Here is an 18,802-nt window from a genome sequence, read left to right on the forward strand (position 1 = left end):
TCGGCTTGATGAGGCCATGCGACCAAGTCTATGCCACACGGAACTAAGTTTGTTCACCACCATGAGGCTGTTCCCGCATCATCCTGCCCAATGAGGGTCGAATAGAGCATTGTTAGAAATCATCAGAAACGCGGCCCAAGCGTGCTGTGCATAGCGGCACTGCCAGGTGTGAGGGATGTCTGAACGTAGTATGATCACGACTCCGATCGTCAGAGGCGCATCTGTGGAAATCTTGATCAGACCGCAATGCTGTTCATGCGTTTGTGAAACCGACGCGTTAGCACCACAACTCGATAAGTTCGCACCCATCGGTGATCGGGTCAAGTGCAGCGCGAGTCGCAACAACCTCCTTCTGATTATTTTGTCATTACATAAATCGTACTTGTATACCTGAGTATATCGGAAAGCGTCATGGAAGGTGGGTGGTTACCTCGGCTTATCGGCGGAAGACTATCGCCAGCTATAACGAAGAGAAAGGGTTCTTTTGACGATACCCCACGTGATCCAGAGCTAAAAACGCGAGGATCCCAAAAGCGCATGGCGGTTAGGTATCACATCTTCAAGTGATTGCTGCTAGTCGGTTCTCTTCCATCTGAGGAGCGCGACGTAAGCGATGGAGCCTCTCACGGGGAACCAGATATGGGCGACAACCTACTTCAGGTGGCTTTCGTAAAATTTGAGGATCTGCAAAGGCTGAGAGTCAGACTGATACTGCAAGCATCAATAGCACGAGCTCACCTTTTGAGGACATCGCTTGTATGCGACCTCTGTAGGCAGACCCACTCGCTCTCCTCCACTCCTGATATCATGCGTTCCGGTTAGCACTGTCTCGGCTTTTGAGTGAAAACGACTGACATGGTGACGTAGATCATCAGCTCATCCTTGGAATTCCTCTCAATCGTGTCGATTCCTGCGACGACCTCCTCCCAGTCGATAATCTCCTTGTATTTCTCGGTACTGTCGACATGTGTATCCTCGTACTCGGGAGCTTCCTCTTCACTGTCCTCCACCGGGATTGTTTTCCTCTTACCGTTGGCGACGGATGTGCGGGAAGCCTTGGCTGCTCGCTGAGACGGGGGAGCAGAGCCAGAAGCGGAAGGTTGGGCCCGTTTCTTCGTGTCCTTCTGAAGTGATGGTTTTGGCCGATTGGCCCAGTATGTGGAGACGATACCATCGGCGTGAGCTCTACCGGTTTATAGTCTATTAGCTCCGGATCCTCAACATCTTTCAAACGAATGAAAACCTACACATGGGCTTCAGGCTCCCAAGTATTATGCTCGGGACCATACCCCTTCCAAGAGACGAGATCTGCGAAGCGTGTTAGCTGGGACCGCCTTTAAGAGGAGGTACTTTAGGCAAAGAGCTCACATTCAAACTTGCCAGAGCCAGTCTACAGACCGCATGAGGATCAAGCATACAATGTAATGACGGAGAACATATGAGGCGGATATAGATGAGCCGGTTGTGTTGAACAAGAGGATACCGGAACAGAAGCGACATTATCAGTATTTGTTGAATTGATGCTTCGATCTGCCGCGCATACATGCTCACCCCTTTCTGCCTATGGTCAACGATAGCCTCGACTTCATACTCGCCCTCTCCATCCTCTTCGTCATCTTCGTCCCCATCACCATCCTCGACTTGTTCATCGACGTCGATCGGCTCCTCCTTCTCCTCCACACTCTTTGATTTCGCTCGGGAAGAACTGGCTGCTGGCATCTCGTCTCCTATCTCGTCTTCGCCCTTGAGTACTTCTTTCGTGACCGTGTGTGATTCGTTACTCTGAGGTGGGACAGACGGTCCCCTCGAGAGAGTACGACCGGGTGAAGAGAAGGGAAAGATCCTACCGAGGGTGGAAAGTAATCCGCCGGAAGAGTGATTGACGGAAGCCTTTGGCGGATCAGGAGGCGGGGTAGCGGGTTGATTGTGGTCGGACAGATTGGATATAGTCTCGTGTGCTTCTTGTTCCGTGAATGAAGAATTCGCTGAGGCGATGATAGCCGGTGAGGGAAGACGGTGGAGTGATGGAAGACAGACCGTGGGTTCGTGTCATGTTGATGTCTTCCGTCCATGTTCTTGTCCCCCTCGACGGGATCAGATTGATTACTTTCGATGACCAATTCATTCCTATTTATCCCAAATCATCCAAGCATACAAACCACGCGCTTTGACGGATTCTGCGCTCGTTGTCGCGACAGCGAACAAGTCAGCGAACATTATTGAAATCTCGTCTTTCTATAGCATTCCCCTTGACGCTTCTCATCCTTGTCATCAGAGACCTCCTTCGTCTACAACCTGAGACCCGTACGGTAAAGAGACAGACGTGTACGAAATGGCCTCAGCTCCTTCTGCCGGCCCCGGCGCCAGTATCTCTGACAGCTCTTTCAATGACAAGGTGGGCCCGCTTGAAACCCTTTGAATTGGTTCTAGGTCAAGGAGCTGATCAGGCTGTACACGCACTGCAGGGCAAGCCGACAGAGGTCAGGCTGTCCAATATGAACGCTGCCAAAGGTGAGTCGATAACACTGGCTGGTTTCATACGTCTTTTTTGCTAAGCTGCGTACTTTACTCAGCTGTCGCCGATGCTGTTCGAACCAGTTTGGGACCCAAGGGTATGGACAAGATGGTGTGCACAAATCACGGTTCTGTCATCGTACAAGTACTGCAAATCTGACAGTACATTTTCAGATCCAAACGTCCACAGGTGAAGTCGTCATCACCAACGACGGTGCTACAATCCTTCAACACATGGCTGTCCTCCACCCTGCCGCTAGAATGGTACGTACAAGCAATGTTTTGCGTACCGCTTCAGCTGTACGTGTCAACTGAAATTATCGGTCCGGTCAGCTGGTCGAGCTGTCAAAGGCTCAAGATATCGAAGCCGGAGATGGTACTACCAGTGTTGTCGTTCTCGCTGGAAGTCTCCTTTCCGCGGCTGAGAAGCTTCTCTCTCAAGGTGAGCTTGCCAAGCCAGCTTCTGTCCCAATCATGACACCACAAGCTTATCTGTCCTCCAGGAATTCACCCTACTACTGTCGCTCAGTCTTTCCAGCATGCTGCCACCAAGGCAGTCGAATACCTGGAAGAGATGAGTATGCCTGTGGATTTGGCCGACAGGGAGAACCTGTTAAAGGCTGCTAGAACGAGTTTGAACTCAAAGGTCAGCTCATTGTCGCCTGTCTGGAGTCCTGCGGCTGATAACATCGCCTCCCATGTTAGATTGTGTCGCAATATTCATCCACTCTGGCACCCATCGCCGTTTCTGCTGTGACCCGACTTGTCTCATCAACGTCGTCGAACGTCGATCTAAGAGATATCAGAATAGTCAAGAAGGTTGGAGGTACTATCGACGACACCGAACTCGTGGAAGGATTGGCTCTCAATCAGATTGCCATGACAAACGCTGGCGGACCGACAAGGATGGAGAAGGCGAAGATTGGTCTGATTCAATTCCAACTGAGCAGTCCCAAGCCAGACGTGAGTTGGGCGTGTCATTTTCTCGTAATCTCAACTAATACATTGATTAGATGGACAACCAAATTGTTGTCAATGATTACCGACAGATGGACAAAATCCTTAAGGAAGAACGACAATACCTTCTCAACCTTTGCAAGCGAATCAAGAAAACAGGATGTAATGTCCTCCTCCTCCAAAAATCCATCTTACGAGACGCTGTCACAGACCTGTCACTTCATTTCCTCGCCAAGCTCAAGATAATGGTCATCAAGGACATCGAACGTGACGAGATCGACTTCATATCCAAGTCTACTGGTGCTCGACCCGTGGCCGACATCGATGCTTTCACTGAGGATAAGCTGGGTTATGCGGAGTTGGTGGAGGAGACTAGTCAGGCCGGAGCAAAGGTGGTGAAGGTTACTGGTGTGAAGAACCCCGGGAAGACAGTCAGTGTCGTTTGCACCGGTGCGAACGATCTGGTTCTGGAGGAGAGCGAGAGAAGTTTGCACGATGCTTTGTGTGTCGTAAGATGTCTGGTGAAGAAGAGGTGATTTCGTTTCCGCATACAAAGCAGATCGTGTGCGCTGACGATGCCCGACAGAGCATTGATTGCTGGTGGCGGTGCACCCGAAATTCACGTGTCAAGACTCTTGACGGAGCACGCTCATACCCTCAAGGGCAAGGAAGCCTACTGTTTCCAAGCGTTTGCCGAGGCACTGGAAATTATTCCCACGACTCTTGCTGAGAACGCGGGTCTGAACCCTATTGCTATCGTTACGGAACTGAGGAACAAGCATGCATTGGGAGAACGAAATGCTGGTATCAACGTGAAGAAGGTGAGTCCAATAGAAGTCGATGCTTCCGGGCGGCCTTGATAGTCAATGACTGACGTTTTCAACTCTTCAGGGGATCATTTCAAACATCTTGGAGGAGAATGTCGTGCAACCTTTGCTTGTCACGACCAGTGCGCTCGAGCTGGCAGCGGAAACGGTCGCTCTCATTCTGCGGATCGATGATATTCAGGTGAGCTTTACGACAGTGGTGATCGACGGGCGACGCTGACCAAACGTCTCGTCATAGTTCACACGATAACATGTGTAAATAAAAGCAATGCATTGATCCCAGAATTGTCATTATCTAAGCAACAGATACATTCGTGGGCCTCGGATCATCAAGGATAAATGGGACAGACTAGCAAACGCGATTGTGAATCTGATAACCATCAAAGTACCCGGCTAGCTGATCGATCGCCAGAAGGCAGACGTCGATCTGAGCTTCAACGGTGCTTCCGCCGCTGTCACACGCCACACGGTATGAGCTCGCCTGTGGTCCTATATGGGCAATGGAATCGCAAACTTACATATGTGGAGTTCCGATAAAGTTGTCCAGGTCCAACAACCCTGCCACGTCGTCTTTGTGAGCAGGCTCATGCTTGAAGACATCACTTGCTGCGCCACCTATTGTCTTTCCGATTTTCAGAGCTTCAGCGAGAGCCCCTTCATTCACCACTGCGCCTCTCGACATGTTGACCAGTATACTTCCTTCCTTCATGATAGCTAACTCTTTGTCCGAGATCAGATCACGGGTAGAAACAGTCAACGGGCAATGTAAGGTCAGAATATCAACGAGAGGAAGCAGATTGGATAACGAGGTGTGTCGAGTGTGAGGTAGTGTGCCATTGGGATCGTGGGACGTCCATCGAGTTGCCGGTGAGGTCGGGGAGAATATATGGATAGGGCAATTGAACGCATGCTACGTGTTGGGTCGGTGAGGAGCGATGGTCAGCTGCGCGGTATCGATACTCTGAAAGCAGAGGGACATAGGGATGTTGTGAATCAGACTCACATGGAATAGCTCTGCAGCCTTGCGTGCTGTATCGCCCATCCCGATCATACCTACGATCTTCCCCTTCAAGCCTTTACCAAGATTATCAATTGACAACATCTTCTCACCAGATCGAAGACGACGATCCAACTCAGCAACACGACGCAACAACCAGAGAGTTAGTGCCAGTGTCAGCTCAGCGACGGCGGACGAGTTGGCTCCGGGGCAATCTGTACGTGTGTCATGCAGTCAACGTCAAGCAAGCACTTGGACTGAGTGTACAGTAGACGTGTGTGTCGGAAATGTGAGGTGACGTGTGGCAGGTCCATGTGGCACCACTTACTCATGACTGCCACATCCTTCTCTCGACACGCAGGTATGTCGATGGTGTCGTAGCCCACTCCGACGATCGAGATGGCGCACAATTTGGGCGCTTTCTCTATCGTTTGAGAGGTGATGGGATTGGCTCGATTGACTACAGACCAACGATGACCATATATATGGTCGTGTCATTCCCTAGATCACACTGTAGAAAGGAGCTGCCGCATCGCCATCCGGCGGAGAAGACATCGATAGATTGACAAACCTACCGACTCCATGACAAACGTTCCAAGCTTGGTCTCGATCCATCTCTTGGGAAGTGATCACTTGTCCAAACCGTGATTTGGCATATTGTATCGCTTCAGGATGAACAGGTGCAGGGAAATAGATCGTTGCCTGTTTTGCAGGGAAGTTCGTTTCTCCTGGAGGAGTGGGTAAGGACGCATCCTCGATCTGCTGGGTACACGATGTGTGTAGGGGGAAAAGCATAGGGTGACAATGGGGGGCAGTGTCAGATGCAGATGTGGCAGAATCAGTGACAGGCAGAGAGGATGAAGAGATGTGGTCGGTGGAGTGAGCGGTCTTCAGAGTGGTCACGGCAGGATGGTAAGGGTTGAGATTGAGTTCAGGTGTAGAGACGGAGTTCATGTTGTGACGTGACTTTGAAGATCGAGCTTATGCAGGGAGGAAAACAATGACGCTGAATGCGGTTGCAGATGGAGACTGGGTATAATCCTCAGGAGGGCGCAGCTGAAGGAGACTTATATAGCCGACTTGTCGATATATACGTATGGCCTTCTCTCGCTCTTATCGCTCACTGATACCGACCAGACCTGAGCGATATAATCAGTTCTGGACTTAGCATCAATCCTTACATCTCTGCATTCCAGGACATGGGGCATAAAGGTTGAGGTGATATAATTTCGTCATGCGCTGGGTGTCAGTCAGGATTGCCCCCTCAACAGCTTATCGGTAGCTATGCATTTCAAGTTTAAAACGATATCGATTACAAAGGATTGCGCTGTGGCTCTTATCATCTTACCTCGGGTCATCTATCTTGTTTGGGCTGTAACTTGCAATCTATCTCTATCTGATCTTCCTATTTCTACCGGGACAGAACTTCCTTTGTCTAGAGTGTACAATGGGCCCCGGGATGCGATTGTCTGCTTTGGCGAGAGATCGATCTGTCCCCGAGCATTTCCGATGGACAGACTGAAACCGTGAAATCTATGACCATGCCCCCCTATATGAGGCGGTGTGCATGGACGTGATAGATCTTTGTGATACAAAGATTCGGCGGCCGCCTGAGCTCATCAGTCGGGGCTGTCATATGGTTGTGCTCATTTTCGTGAACCATCTCCAGTCAGGCCATACAGTGATGGCCGGTGACAAAGCCGGTACCAATTCAAGTCCATTCATGGGTCCCCTTCCCCATACAAATCCTTCCGTAAAGTATGGCCTGATCAGAACGCCGAAATGTCCAGCGTAGAAAACTGAAGCCAGGCTGCAGTGACGTAGAGAGTATGAGCGTGAAAGGCATAACAACGATAACATCGTTCTTGCCGATTGTGTTCGCTGACGCTCATCATTGTCAGAACACGGCAATGAAAGGACGACAAGAGAAGAAGGTCGTGAGCCTTGTCAACATCTTCCTCCTGCAGTGGGGTGTGACCTTTGAAACTGTAAAAGAGCCTCTTCATTGCTGTCTCAGGTATTTGCGAAGCCGAAGACCAAGTCACTAGGGCTACTAGCTTATAGCTTTCAATTTCAAAGAAAAGGTATAAGGGAACATTTTCTTGGACGGTATCTCGTGATACACTTCAGAGACCGCAGCGGGAAGTCCACCTAAATTGGCATGAGCTGGAGTGAGGGTCGTTTTGTGGGTATCGTCACGATGGGAAATATGCACTGAGCATACACTCTGATATTCGATCATAAGAGCAGTCTTTAAGACTCAAGCTATGGTTCTCTTTCGTGATTAAGTATGCAGGGTCGTATGTAGTCTTGAAGACATATTTTTAGCCTTCAGATATGTCGTAGCTCAACAACCGTCCTCTTGTCCTGCCTCGAGCTGTCTAAAATCGTTTTTAAGCCTCTCTTGAAACAGGAGGTGGGCATGTCATGACGTAGTAGACACAATCACCAGAGCCTGCAACCCTGTCTGCGGAACTAGAGCAAACAACCGAAGCGTCCAGAACACCGTACTTGGGTAAACTAGGTCTGTCCTGCATGAGGGTGACTTGCCTACCCTTGCGTATTAAATCCATCAGGAAACAAAACATGGCATATAGGTATGATTGTCTCCCGGACAGGAACTTCTTGTCTTATCTGTGTCATCCTACCTTGATAATTTGTCCTTGGATGTTGAGGTCTAGGCGTACCATCCCTGACCCCACGACTATCAGCTGTGGGGTCTCCTGATTGCATGGGATATCACTTACGTTGTAAGGCATCCCACGCCCGTACATCAGAACTTGACTACCTGGCAGCGTGTTGATACCCATTCCACCGCCCATCATTCCCATTCCCATACCGTAGGTGTCTGGAGCAGATTGACGATACGCATGTTCGATGCTGAGGACGGTAATGATGTGTTAAAATCGTAGAATGTCACCAGAGCGAATGTTCACAGTAGATGAAGCATGACCGAGGGACGTTGCGATGGCGGATTGCCGAGTTTAAATTTGAGACCACGATCATCATAATCGTCAACCAGGTGTTGGTGAGCCAGGAGGAAGTGCATATGGAATAAAGAGGGAAGAGCAGTCTGTCAGATATTTGCTTGCAAGAAAGACTTGAAGAGCCTTGTCTCACCGATGAGCATCTGGATTGTCGTCTACAAAGTTTGCAGCAGGAGGCGCCTGTCAGACCATTGATCAGTATCATCGAAAGCCATGGGGCCACAGCGATTTGTCAAGGTACACCATAAGAACCCATCATTGGATCATACATTCCTCTGATTGCAATTGTCAATTATACTCTTGATTGTAATTGGGACTTACCCTCCATATCCTCTGATTTGATAAAGACGCAAAAGTGTCAGCGATTGAACGTTCGATTCTGTCATCACATCGGCCATGACCAGCCCAACAGGGCACAATGACGCTTACCCATATCCGCCATAACCACCATACATGCTAGAAGATTTAGTCAGATATCGAAGGTATGAGGAAGAGAGGGACTGCGATTTAATTTGAGAAAAGGGAGGGGAATTGGAGCGAAAGAAGAGCAGAGGTTTCGATTCGATTGACCTACCCGGGCGCGTACCTTGGCATCTGTGTCAACGACAAGAATCTGCTCAGCTGTATCCCTCACTCCTAAATTGGATGCCACTCACTCCATATCCGCCACCCATCATACCATACGGACTTCCCATCATTCCCATTCCACCCATACCCGCTCCCATTCCATAGAGCGGCATGCCCATTCCTCCCATTCCTCCCATTCCTCCCATTCCCAAACCCATACCCATACCCATGCCACCCATCCCCATTCCCATACCGGGATACATCCCGCCTCCCATCATAGGATTACCGCAGTAAGCCTTCAATCCATCCCGTGTTTTGAGGTTCGGGTTCAGCATTTTCCATTTCGTTGTGAACGATACGATTTTAGGGAGAGGTTTGGGACGAAACCAAGCATTGGGGAAGAACGGACGACAGGATGGCAGGGGTTGTTGTGTGTAGGTGTTTTGTCGGGAGGCCGGATTGAGTAGCATCGAGTGGTTCAGAATGGGGGTGATGCGACCGGGAGGAGGTGGGGAGCGTAATCGGCGACGATGTGATGACCGGGTCGTGTCGAGCGGTGATGAAGGTGGTGATGGTGTAGAGAAACGTACGTTAGATCTCGTCTTGGTTGTCATGTCATATGGATAAGAGAAAAGAGAATGTCACTGACCATGAGATCAAGAATCACTACTTGTTATCCGTCAATTACGTGTTCGGGATGCAGCTTGTGATGATGGTAGCAATGATTGAGTTATTGGGGATTCATCCAGCGTCTAAAGCTTAATGTGAATCCGGTTGACTTGATGAAATCGGATCGAATAAGTACCAATGACAAGGTCTACGACGACGACAGCGGGGTTCTCAGTGTCACGGATTGTACTCGAGCTGTGATATGATGTCAAGGCTGATCCGTAAGCAGCTGACTTGGCTTTGTTGGCGGAATGATGCGCGAAGTCGTGGGTTTGTATGTAACTTATGATTCACGAGGCAATGATTGAGGGGCCAAACGAGATTGCCTAACAATCTACTCACTGCGCCCTTCGTGGTACAGTGACCTTATTCCGGCGTTCAGTATGTAGAATGTCACTTACTGATCAATCTTGCCAAGTGGAATGTGTCAGAAGAACAAGGACGAACAAAGCGTCCTCAAAGATGAAGAAACGCCGAAGCAGAGCCACGAAAGTGGAGGAGGGGACCGGAGCAAATCCAAAACGACAAAGGAGACTTGCAGCGTGAAAGCAGAGGACGCATGACGTCTGACCCCTTTGTCCGGTGTGGATCGGGCATATCGTGTGTTTGAGTGTGTGTGCATGTTAGGGTCAGCACCAAAGTGGCGTGTCAGTACACCTGTTGATGTTCCCCCTTGAAGTCAGATACCTCGCAAAATCGAGCATCGTCTGCTTGGTTCACTGATGTCTCTGTGTACGCATGTTGGAAGGCGAAACTCCTGTTTCGTGGCTGTGGTAGTATGTATGCGATCGTTGATCTCCAATTCACACGTCTGATTGTAGCTAGCTTTCGACAACAGATAGATGCACCCTTCACTTCGTCTGCCGTCTGCGTGCCACGACCTGTAAACCCCGTTTAACTCCGAAGCCCCTCTCTAACTTATTTTATCTGCTGCTTTGTACGCACTCCTCCCGTGATTTTCATTATCTCCTGCGGCAAACCCTTCCCACCCGGCACAGCCTCCACTTCCGGTCAATAACAAACCAACAAAGGTTGTCCTTCTGACAGCTTGCCCCTTGGTACGTCCACACCTCTTGATCCTCTTTGTCTCCATCTCTCCTCTTCTCACAGCTCATTGGCCTCAACCATCCAGGACAACCCAGAGGTCATCCACACACGACACGCGATGACACTTCGAAATACATCGGGCAAGTTCTCACTGTCCAACTTTGGTCGTAAAGCCTCTGGAGCAGGTGAACCAACTTCACCCACACGAGCAAACGGACACGGCGGCGGCGGCGGATATGGGGACGATGAGGTAGGAGCTTCACCAGGCAGAGATGGTCACGGCGGTGGTGGTGTAGCCTTCGATGGGCTGGGCAGAAAGCTGAAAGGCAGCTTGGCTCATCAGAGTCTAGTGCCTGGGTTTGGAAACAAAGATGTCAGAGCGTTGCAAGAGTGAGTTCAGTGAGGCTGTCGACAGAGTTGGTTCGTCATAGAGCTGACTTCGGATCGACCCCCAGCATCATCGCTTCCGAAAAGGGCGTGTTGCAAACGGCGGAGAAACTAGCAATCGGTGAGCTGTCCAGTTCCCCGACACTCAATGGTGTGATTACAAGTTGACCTGATACATTTTACCTCTCGCAGAAACCCAAAAAGCCGCTTCATGCCTTCCAGCATATGGTATCCAAGAAGGTCCCGACATGCAAGACATCCTCACCCAATCATCCACCCTCCTCGGACAGCTGACTACCGCACTCAATGTCTTTGCGTCGCATCAAGCCAACATGCGAACATGCTTGAAACGAATTCGAGATCGTGAAGAACAACTCGCGGAAATGAGAAGCCGTCGACGCAATACAGGCGCAAAGGCTGATACAGCTGAGAGGAAGTTGGCAAAAATGGGTCCGGAGAACAAAGGTCTACCTCAACAGACTGAGCTTCTTGAGCGACTGAGAGCGGAGATGAGAAGCCTCGATCAAGATATCATGACGGAAGAAACGAAGATCGGTGATTTCAAGAGACAGTGAGTTTCCCTCATTTTCCGAGACATAGCTGGTGCTTGCTGGAAGCTGATTACTCTGGCAGAATATTGAAAGAAGCTCTGTCATTGAAGTTCGGTGGTCTGGAGGAGCTCGGAGAGAAGATGTGTATCATTGGCGAGCTGGGCAAATTGCTCCTTGAGGAAATACCTCTTGAAGAAACACCTGTTGGGTATGGACGAGCCCCTTACACTGGATATGAGAAAACAGAGAATGCGGTCAATGAAGCCACCCGATGTGTACGTCTAGACTCTTGGCCGGCAGCTCTATGACCGTCGGGGTTCGATCAGTGCTGATAACAACGCACAGCTTTCCACCGTGCAATTCCACGCTGCTAGCAACAATCCCAAACCTCCAGGACTGCCTCAACCACCTTTCGCCGCTGCTCTGCAACCTCCTTCATTGCCATCGAGTATCGCCGCTGCCGAGGAATTTGCTCACTACCCTGGCAACGTCGCTTCGCCCGAAGCTAAGGGCAGAGAACGAGACTTCGCTTTGGACACGTCCAACCCATATGGGGGCATCAGTAATGCCTATGCTTCCGGTCCTCCTCAACTCCCCGTTCACCGATATAGCGACTTTGGAGGTACCCGAGGAGAACCAGGAGAGGTCGTTTTCTCTGGTCCTAGCGATGACCAGCATGCGCATCCGGCGCCTCCGCTTACTCGTGTCGACTCACCGCAAGTCCCTACACCTCCCGTTGAGCACGACTACGAGTATGAACAGCAGAAACAAATCGATGCGGACGAAGCATGGAAGAAGCTTGATGCGGAAGAGGCAGCGTGGAAGGAGCAGGCGGAGAGGGAAGACGAGGAGCAGGCGGCGGCTCGCGATCTGCCTCACTCTCACCAATCAGGCGAGAATGGACAGCTCAAATCACCTTGGGAACCACTCAATGTGAGGAGAGGTCAAACTCCCGAGCCTACTACTCTTCATGACGCCCCTGTCCCCACTGCTTCCTCCGCAGTACCTGCTGGTCCGTCAGCTTTGTCGACACTTGGTCCGGTTGTTTCCGAAACTGTCGAGCCTGTCCCACCTGTACCGGTCGCAGCATCCGCACCACCGACGCCCTCTGCGCCGGTCACCGAGACTATCGCTTCCCCAACAAACTATTCATCGCCTAGTTTCCCTTCCCGTCCGACTTACACTCCCGGTCCAAGCGAATTCTATACTCCCATGGAGACACCCGGTGACCGTGAGATCTTAGGTGGCGGTCCCGTGGCTCCTACTGGAGGCAAGATCTCTGCTGCAGCGTTTCGAAAAGGGACCAAGCCTCGAGTCAGTCTTGAACCAGAGGAAGGTAGCGATTCCGATAACGGTTCGAGAATCAGGAAATTACCAGTACCTCCTGTGGGCGTGCAGGCAGCTGGCATCGCGCTTCCAGCAAGCCCCGCAGTTGGGAACGGGAATGACGATAGCCCGTACGAGGTGTCTTTCGCAGATCACCAGACCAGTCCGCCGCCCGTTTATCGGGCAGACGAGAGTCTCAGGTGATCGAGCTGGAGGAATGCGAAATTGCGAGTCTGATGAGTGGTCCTTGGGAGACGGGGGGCAAGTCAGCGTGTCAGCATACTGGAGATCTGAATGTGGTTTGTATAATGGTATTCGATACTTGCTCATGCATGCTGTAACTTACCCAGGAGCAGAAGGGATTTACATAGTGCTCCGAGGCCGGAGCGTATTGCAGTATTTCCCCACGGTTGTGCCACTTTTTTAATAGATAGACAAGTTTATATCTCGACTCCCAACTTTTTGGTCCGACTTAGATCAGTGTCCATCTTTCAGCTCCTTTCTTGTTCTCTCAATCACACCAGATCCCATTACCTACCTCAACGACTGTGGGCATCATTCTTTCCCCAGTCAAGTCCATCAGATCGCGCCTACCCAATCTCTATCGGCGCCACTTTCTCCCCACCACTCTCGCCGTTTCTCCACTGAACCAAAAACACCATCAATCAACACTCTCCTTCAGGTCACATCGACCGAGTCGTGATCGCTCCGAAATCACATATACCTTAAAACATTATCAATCAGCCTCTGTCCCAAAGATGACAACGTCAGCACCTGATTCTGCCATCCCAGAGCGATTCGTGCTCCCAGCTTTGCCCGAGGTGGAGGGGGCAGATCCGGCGAGGTCGGTCATTGATGCTTTCAAGATTGCCACGGCTCAGATAGTGGCGGAGGCATTTGATGAGAAGATTGAGAAGATTCATCCTGCTATCGAGATGGGTGAGTTCGTATTGTATTTCGCATCTTCTGCCGCTTTGTCGTTGTCAATCAATCCTTTATTCTGAATGGAGTCAAACGACTTTATTATGTGATGTTGTTTTTCACAAATTACTCTTCACAGCCTTCACAACTGGTACACTTCGCCTCGTTGGCTCTCTGCCATTCTGCTAATCCTCGCTCGCTATAGACGCTGACACTGTATACCGCTCATAGGCAAGAAAGGCGTCGACTTCTCGGTTGCCATCGTCAGGTTCAAGCGAGGGAAGCCTGCGGACCTTGAGGTCTGGGCCAAGAAAGTCATTGACAACGTGAGTGATAGCCGTATCGGCTACGTTATTTGCCATGACTGGCTCAGCATATGTCCAAGGAAGATAGTTAACCATTCCTTATGAGCAGTTCAGACCTTCCGTTTTCCTTTCTTCGGTCACCACGCCTGATAACAAGTTCTTGTACTTTACCTTCAAGTGAGTTTTGTCACTCATTTCACGACCCTCTTCTGTTTCTGCATGTCCATGTCAGCTCTCGCCCTATTCTCTTGAACTCACACTGATCGGTACACTTGCCTTGCAGCAAGGAAGCATTCACTTACCACCTCCTCCGCCAAATCTCCCTCACCGCCGAAGCATCTCGAAACGAACCCAAAAACTCCACGCTCGCTTACGGTACAACCCTCGAAGGCAAGGGTAAACATCTCGTCATTGATTTCTCATCTCCTAATATCGCCAAACCTTTCCACGCCGGTCACTTGAGGTCCACCATCATTGGTACCGTTATCTCAAACCTATACGCTGCGAACGGATGGGATGTTACTAGGTTGAACTACCTCGGTGATTGGGGAACACAGTATGGTGAGCTCTCCCAACACCGATTCGGTGGTGGATGTTGGTGCTGAATTGTGGTTTGCAGGTCTTTTGTCTGTCGGATTTGACAAGTATGGTTCAGAAGAGGAACTGGTAGCGGACCCTATTCAACATCTCTTCAAGGTGTACGTCCAGATCAACAATGCACGAGATGAGCAGAAAAAGAGGATCGAAGCAGGAGAAACTATTTCAGACGAGGAGAGCATTCACGCTCAAGCGAAGAGGGTCTTCAAGGCCATGGAAGATGGTGAGCAGAATGTATCTGAGCCTCAGGCGAACAATGCTGATGGGTTTGCTCGGCAGGCGAACCCAAGGCTATTGCTCAATGGTCGCGTTTCCGAGATCTGTCAATCGAGAAACTCAAGGTCACCTATGAGAAGCTTAATGTTCACTTTGATGTCTATTGGGGAGAGTCCCAGGTGTCACCGGAGTCAATGGAAAGGGCCGTCCAAATCGTTCAGGATAAGGGTTTGACTTGTGAAGACAGGGGAGCATTGTTGGTCGACTTGACAAAGTTCAAGATGGACAAGGCTATTGTACGAAAAGCGGGTGAGTGGAGTCGGAGCGAATCATTGTCTAATCGACCTCGGCTGATCTCGTCGCAGACGGCACATCGATTTATCTCACTCGAGATCTTGGTGGAGCTTACGACAAATACCAAAAATACAAGTTCGACAAACATATCTACCTGGTGCAAGCTGCGCAAACACTGCATTTCAATCAATTGTTCAAGACACTGGAACTTATGGGCGAGCCGTACGCGGACAAGCTCGAACACATCAGCTTTGGATTGGTCAAGGGCATGTCCACCCGAAAGGGAACCGTTGTGTTCCTGGAGGATATCATCGAGGCTGCCACCGAGTCTATGCACGAGCAGATGAGGAGTAACGAGGCGAAATACGCTCAAGTGGAGGACCCTATGGGTACCAGTGAGATCATCGGTACCACTGCGGTCAAGATTCAGGACATGGCGGGCAAGAGGTGAGTGGTTTGAAGCGGCAAGAGAAAAGCTGGGTGGGCGTCACAATGTTAACATTGATGTTCACAGGATTAACGACTACGACTTCGACATCAAGCGATGTACATCCTTTGAGGGTGACTTCGGGCCTTTCATCCAATATTCGCACGTCCGACTCTGCTCCGTTCAGCGAAAGAACCCCAACATCCCGGTCCCCACATCGATAAACGATATCGATGTCGCTCATCTGATCGAACCCAAGGTGCATGATATCCTGTACCACCTCGCACTCTACCCCACAGCTGTGAAGAACGCATACACCTTGCACGAGCCCAGTCAATTGGTCACGTGGTGTTTCAAGTTGAGTCATTTGGTCGGTGGAGCTTGGGAGACTGTCAAGGTCGCGGGACAGGACGAGGAAGTGGCGAAGGCGAGGTTGTTCTTGTACATTACGACTAGGGAGGTGTTGGCGAGCGCCATGAGGATGTTGAGTTTGACTCCCATAGAAAGGATGTAGGGTCAGAGTGGGTAGAGTGGACTTTGTGCATGTGCCATGCAGCGCAACTACGATCGATATCGACAGAGCCCTAGCATTGAAGCTACAACGGTGATGAACTACGACGAGTCTTTTAGGTACTGCAACTCCTCTTCCAACCTAATCTTCTCCTGATATTCACGGTGAAATCGTTCTTCCCAGACCTGATTATAATTTTTCAGAACTTCCGTCTCCCTCATCATTTCCCCCATCCTGGCCCCTTTCAAAATCTCGTGCTGTTCCTTGAGGTCCAGAAACTCATCGTTCAGTGTGAGATAACTCTGTTTCCACGCTTCGAGCTCCTTCTCGAGTCGTTCGAGCCGGAGGTGGTTCTTGTAGATGGTGTGATTGAGAGTGGGGATCTGGGACAGATGGGTCTGGAGGGAACGGAGCCGGAGTTGGAGCGAGGAGTTTTGACGAAGGAGGGAATCTCGATCAGACGAGAGATGTCTCATTCGGCCGGAGGAGGGGGTGATGGAGGGAGTAGAGGGGGTGGTGCTTTGAAAGGTGGGCGTAGGAGTAAGAGTAGGACAGGAGGTACCGGTGAAAGTACGGGTTGAGGCGGGGATAGCGGCTTTGACGTCAAAGACCGATGGGAGGGTGGAATCAGCAGTCTTGCGCGGCTGACAATCGGGGGCGGAAGATGCTGAGACGATGGTCGAAGATGTCGCTGGGCCAAGCACCGGATAAGAACCAGGAAGGGCAAGATGAGCCCCTGAAGATGATTCGGTAAATGGAACCCCGCCCGACGACTGAGCAGCAGATCGTATCCGGTCAATCCCGGACACGGGAAGAAGGGCAGACACCTGGGCAGACTCTGGGATATCAATGTGATGAGGACGAGATTCGGCCAGCACAGAAGGAATGGAGTGAGTCACTGTGGGAGTTTCCGCCACAGGGACATTTTGAATGGTCTCGGGGATTGTCGACGTTCGAGTATGATCGGACAAGCCTCGACGTTTGGAAGGGAGAGGTGATTCCGATGCGAGGGATTCGGATCGTTTTCGTTTCCTGTTATTGGAGCTGGAGTATTGAGGGATCGAGCCGATTGGATTGGAAGCGGGTGACGCTGCACCAACTCCCGCTAGGTCGGTGGTCAGTATAACTTATTCAGAAAACAACAACGAGGTTTGTACCGTAGAGCCAGAAAATCATGATGTTGAATGGATGACCTACCCTCTTTCTGCGCAACATCATCGGGTCGGGAAAGCTGCAATAACGACAGCAGGGACGCCAAGGTGACTCGTTATCCTCTCGATATCCGAATACAACCGGTAATTTACAACTTACAAGACCATCATCCGATTTCTTCTCATCAGGTTTTATCAGGATCTCCTCTGCTTTGGGATTGGGGGCCACACGATCGTGCGTCTTTCGATTCTTTCGCTTGATGGTCTCTTCCCACTCGGCACATGATTTCGCTACTTTCCCCGCTTTCTCTTCCTTCTTCTGCACAGCGTTGGAGAAAGAAATATCATGTCAAAGTGGATCAGTCAGCTTCTTATCGGTCCAACTTGTTGCTGTCGATCAAGATCCGTTGGGAATGACGAGATACCATATGTAGCAGAGAAGGACGGGACGTACATGAGCCAGGGGAGACTTGATGTTCAAGCTGTATCTGTCCAACAAGGGCTCAAGCGCTCTAAGAGGTGTTCGTGCAGCCGTCCACGAGCACAGCAAGGGTCGGTTCTCAGCGGGTCGTCTTCCATGTGATGTTAAAAGGCTGATGCTTACTCGGGGCTTCGAAGCTGTATCAATGGCCACACGACGAGTACGTCTGCCCGTCGGCGTAAGAGTCGACATGCCTGCAACTTCTTTTTTCTTCTTCCTCGATTTGGACTCCTGGTGAGAACAGAAATCAATACAGAAGATGATAATCTTTTTGAGAAAAGAAGAAGGATACAAATAGGTACAGGCGCCCTTGTAGTGGTTTCGTCTCGACTTTCCGCGTAAGAGTATGTACAGTAGAAACTCAATCAACTTCCATGATCGTACAGCCTCCAAGCTTTGTCATCCCTTTCTTTTGGTTCCTTTGACGACGCTCGTGCTCCAGCTGTACAGAGGAAGACTCTACGCCGAAAATGGTGGTGGTGGTAGGTAGCCGAGCAGGCTTCTTATAACGATCCATTGAGTAATTTGAGAACTGCTATCTATGAAAATTTAGTGTCTGTCTCCCGCTTCGTTGAGAGACAGTATGCAGGCGTGTCATTCGATTACATACGCATAGTACCGCTGCAGAGCGCTCTCATCACGACTGGGTCGAGGGCCAGAGACGTTAGATGCAGATCATCCATACCGAATATCAAAGCTTGCGGGAATTGTACCATAGCTCACGATATCTTGAGTGTGCTTTGAGGAGTGCGGGACACGATCCAAGTTGTCTTCAGCCTTTCTCTTGGTCCCATGTGTTTCGTCGCCCGCTTCGACGCGACCGAACCGACAGTGGATGGTGCGTGGTTGTGGTTGGGAATGAGGGATGATGCGTGTCGAGATGATGCATGATACGAGGTCGCCATACTAGCACCGACGTCACCACGCTCTGTGTCTACGTGTCTATGTCTGTACTCTGTTCACGGTGCGAGTAGAGGCGTAGGGTGTATGAACAGATTTACGAGTTGTACTCGTACTGTAACCTATGCCAGTGCAAGGAAAGTACGAGTTGAGGTTGAGGCTGAAACGCA

The 18,802-nt window shown here is 50.4% G+C and overlaps 7 protein-coding genes across 7 annotated transcripts; 3 read left to right on the top strand and 4 right to left on the bottom strand.

Annotated features, from left to right (window-relative positions):
• Positions 1-573: 573 nt before the first annotated feature.
• IAR55_003305 (uncharacterized protein) lies at positions 574-1,719 on the bottom strand (the record flags this gene model as incomplete). Its single annotated transcript, XM_066946412.1, has 7 exons — positions 574-592; positions 656-684; positions 739-799; positions 856-1,185; positions 1,248-1,308; positions 1,369-1,390; positions 1,552-1,719. The coding sequence occupies 7 exons, from the start codon at positions 1,717-1,719 to the stop codon at positions 574-576; spliced, it is 690 nt and encodes a 229-aa protein (XP_066802804.1).
• A 613-nt stretch (positions 1,720-2,332) lies between these two features.
• IAR55_003306 (T-complex protein 1 subunit delta) lies at positions 2,333-4,548 on the top strand (the record flags this gene model as incomplete). Its single annotated transcript, XM_066946413.1, has 11 exons — positions 2,333-2,395; positions 2,466-2,511; positions 2,574-2,626; positions 2,689-2,778; positions 2,848-2,956; positions 3,018-3,160; positions 3,220-3,477; positions 3,528-4,003; positions 4,058-4,292; positions 4,363-4,479; positions 4,537-4,548. 11 exons carry the CDS (start codon positions 2,333-2,335, stop codon positions 4,546-4,548), a joined length of 1,602 nt encoding a protein of 533 aa, XP_066802805.1.
• A 99-nt stretch (positions 4,549-4,647) lies between these two features.
• On the bottom strand, positions 4,648-6,249 carry IAR55_003307 (uncharacterized protein; the record flags this gene model as incomplete). Its single annotated transcript, XM_066946414.1, has 5 exons — positions 4,648-4,750; positions 4,817-5,208; positions 5,302-5,510; positions 5,624-5,755; positions 5,871-6,249. The coding sequence occupies 5 exons, from the start codon at positions 6,247-6,249 to the stop codon at positions 4,648-4,650; spliced, it is 1,215 nt and encodes a 404-aa protein (XP_066802806.1).
• Positions 6,250-7,972: 1,723 nt separating this feature from the next.
• IAR55_003308 (uncharacterized protein) lies at positions 7,973-9,463 on the bottom strand (the record flags this gene model as incomplete). The annotated part of the gene is made up of 8 exons (XM_066946415.1): positions 7,973-7,987; positions 8,043-8,175; positions 8,416-8,462; positions 8,524-8,557; positions 8,604-8,615; positions 8,712-8,738; positions 8,857-8,876; positions 8,939-9,463. 8 exons carry the CDS (start codon positions 9,461-9,463, stop codon positions 7,973-7,975), a joined length of 813 nt encoding a protein of 270 aa, XP_066802807.1.
• Positions 9,464-10,683: 1,220 nt separating this feature from the next.
• Positions 10,684-13,033, top strand: IAR55_003309 (uncharacterized protein; the record flags this gene model as incomplete). The annotated part of the gene is made up of 5 exons (XM_066946416.1): positions 10,684-10,955; positions 11,021-11,073; positions 11,145-11,523; positions 11,586-11,778; positions 11,849-13,033. The coding sequence occupies 5 exons, from the start codon at positions 10,684-10,686 to the stop codon at positions 13,031-13,033; spliced, it is 2,082 nt and encodes a 693-aa protein (XP_066802808.1).
• A 554-nt stretch (positions 13,034-13,587) lies between these two features.
• Positions 13,588-16,103, top strand: IAR55_003310 (arginine-tRNA ligase; the record flags this gene model as incomplete). The annotated part of the gene is made up of 8 exons (XM_066946417.1): positions 13,588-13,768; positions 13,982-14,076; positions 14,165-14,232; positions 14,339-14,616; positions 14,675-14,875; positions 14,932-15,177; positions 15,234-15,609; positions 15,677-16,103. The coding sequence occupies 8 exons, from the start codon at positions 13,588-13,590 to the stop codon at positions 16,101-16,103; spliced, it is 1,872 nt and encodes a 623-aa protein (XP_066802809.1).
• Positions 16,104-16,201: 98 nt separating this feature from the next.
• IAR55_003311 (uncharacterized protein) lies at positions 16,202-17,924 on the bottom strand (the record flags this gene model as incomplete). Its single annotated transcript, XM_066946418.1, has 4 exons — positions 16,202-17,205; positions 17,298-17,331; positions 17,412-17,570; positions 17,706-17,924. The coding sequence occupies 4 exons, from the start codon at positions 17,922-17,924 to the stop codon at positions 16,202-16,204; spliced, it is 1,416 nt and encodes a 471-aa protein (XP_066802810.1).
• Positions 17,925-18,802: the final 878 nt, after the last annotated feature.

This window comes from Kwoniella newhampshirensis, chromosome 6, assembly GCF_039105145.1.
Source record: "Kwoniella newhampshirensis strain CBS 13917 chromosome 6, whole genome shotgun sequence".
Classification (NCBI taxonomy): Eukaryota; Fungi; Basidiomycota; class Tremellomycetes; order Tremellales; family Cryptococcaceae; genus Kwoniella; species Kwoniella newhampshirensis.